At 31.7% G+C, this 2,317-nt stretch overlaps 1 protein-coding gene across 1 annotated transcript in view; it reads left to right on the top strand.

Moving 5' to 3' along the window:
- LOC106876816 (retinol dehydrogenase 12) overlaps positions 1–1,383 on the top strand; it is a 50,870-nt gene extending 49,487 nt beyond the window's left edge. The window contains exon 8 of the mRNA XM_014925529.2: positions 24–1,383. Within this exon, the coding sequence (XP_014781015.1) occupies positions 24–172 (149 nt within the window). The 3' untranslated portion in view covers positions 173–1,383. The remainder of the gene's footprint in view (positions 1–23) is intronic.
- Positions 1,384–2,317: the final 934 nt, after the last annotated feature.

Raw genomic sequence — 2,317 nt, 5'->3', positions numbered from 1 at the left:
TTTTTTTTTTGTGTTTCTTTTAGATTCTGAGGAAAAAGGTGATAAGGAAGCAACCGAGACTGCTCCAGCTGAGACTGAAGAAGCTCCAAAGAAGGTGGAAGAGGAAGACGACCTGAAGAAAGGTACCCCAGCAACGGAGATCACTCCAGCTGCGACTGAAGTGGCCGCCTAAGGAGAGGGCCAAAGAATTAGTGAAAACTAAATGAATTAGAGGATTTGAAAAACAAAACAAAACAAAACAACAATAACAACAGAAAAAAAAAACACTAAACAAAAGCCACAAAGAAAATCTCTTATAATAATAATAATAATACGAATAACATCTCAGCAAAATAATATTGGTAATGATAATAATAATAATAATAATAATGATGGTTTTGGAATTGTATGTGACTGGCTTGTCACTGCTTCACATTAATAGAAGTTAGTGTGAGAAAAAGAAGAGAAAAAAAAAATGAATAAAGTACCAACACATTTCAACAAAACAAATAATAATAATAATGATTAAAAAAAATGAACAAAGCAACTACAGCAACACGAAAAACATTAAAAAATCAAAAAAAAAAGAGCCCCTCCCCTCAAAAAAAAAAAAATTAAAATGATTTCCAATTTTTTAAAATTTTATTTAGCTTTGTCTAAATAATAATGATGATGATAATAATAATAATAATGATAATTGCTCTTGTATATTTTAATTTTTTTTTTCTTTTTGTTTTGTGTTCCCAGCCTCTCTTTTGTTGGCACCGTCTGTTTTGGTCCCTGAATCTTGCTAAAGTTTATGTGACACTGTACATGTGTGTGTGTGTGTGTGTGATGTATATGTATACATATATGCATTTAAATGTGTGCGTACACAACACACACACACATATATATATATATATGTATATATGTGTGTGTGTATATATATATGTGTGTATTTATATATACATATATATGTGTATATATATATATGTGTGTGTATATATATATATATATATATATCGTACACGCACACACACACACACCTCCCCCTTCGCCTTTTTCAAATGGTTAATTAGGAAGAAAAATAAATAAATACACTGATGTGCTGCTGTAAAATTTGCATTTGATCCTTGTAATCATTTCTTCAAACCCCTTACATCTTCTCTTTCTTTCTCACTCTCTCTCTCTCTCTCTCTCCATATGTAATCTCCTTTCACTCTTTCCTCATCTGCATTTCCTCCTCTTCCCAGCACTGCCAGACAAATGAAAAAAAAAATGGTATAAAAAAAACAACCAAAAAAAACCCAAACAAACATGCAAAAACCAAGAATAAGCTTTCAAATAAAGTATTAATTAACGAGATATGATGTATCTGTTGCTTACTCGTTGAGCAATAATTAACTAAAAGGCTTGATTGAGTTTCTGTTTTTCTAATTCTTTCTTTTGAACTGCCAAATTTTTATTTTGTTTTTTGCAGAGGGGTCGAAGCAGAATAAAACGAAGAGGTCCAACATCTTCCTATTTTTCCTCTTCGTCCTCTTACAAATAATTAACACATTAATTTAACAACAATAATAAACATTTCTAATTGAGGCTCAAAGGCTCAACATTTCGGAGGGAACAATCAAAATTAACTCTAGCACTTCTATTTTATAATAATGATAATACAATTAGTAGTAATAATAATAGCTGAAATATTTTATGGGGTTTGATTCTGTCTGTCTCTCTCGCTGTCTCAATTTTCCTTAATGGCACTAACAGATTTTATTTTAATGTGGATCAGGAAAATTTGTGTCTATAAACAGGTTTCCTTCCTTCTCCTTTACCTTTCTTCTCACCCCCCCCTCCGTTTTTATCCTCTCTTTGTCCCGTCATCCATATTGAGTTGTTTACATCCTTCATGTGTTCAATTCTTACAGATGGATTGTGTATATATGTATACACATACACATGTGTGTATATATATATATATATATGTATATATATAGTACACATCCAGATGCGTGTGTATATTCATACATGTTACGTATGTACACACAGGGACCCAAAAGTTCTTTAGCGTCCCGCAACAACAAAAACCCAAATCTGTTTAAATGGAATTAATTGTAGGAGCAGCATGGTGTGGTGGCGAGGAGAGAATAGGAGAAAAATTAGGAAAAAAAAGGGGATAAATACATAAAAGAAAAAAAAAACTCCCCTCCCCCCATAAAAAAAAACAAAAGCATTTATTATATACAGAAGAAATCCAATGTGTTTCTCTCGAGTCATTTTCCCATCTTTGTCTATTTTCTTTCATTTCTCAAGCATTAAAATTTCAAAAACTAAAGATCTTCCTTGTATTGGTAACCCTCCC

This window comes from Octopus bimaculoides, chromosome 27, assembly GCF_001194135.2.
Source record: "Octopus bimaculoides isolate UCB-OBI-ISO-001 chromosome 27, ASM119413v2, whole genome shotgun sequence".
Classification (NCBI taxonomy): Eukaryota; Metazoa; Mollusca; class Cephalopoda; order Octopoda; family Octopodidae; genus Octopus; species Octopus bimaculoides.
The sequence above is the reverse complement of the archived record's forward strand: the minus strand, read 5'-3'. Positions and strand labels throughout refer to the sequence as shown.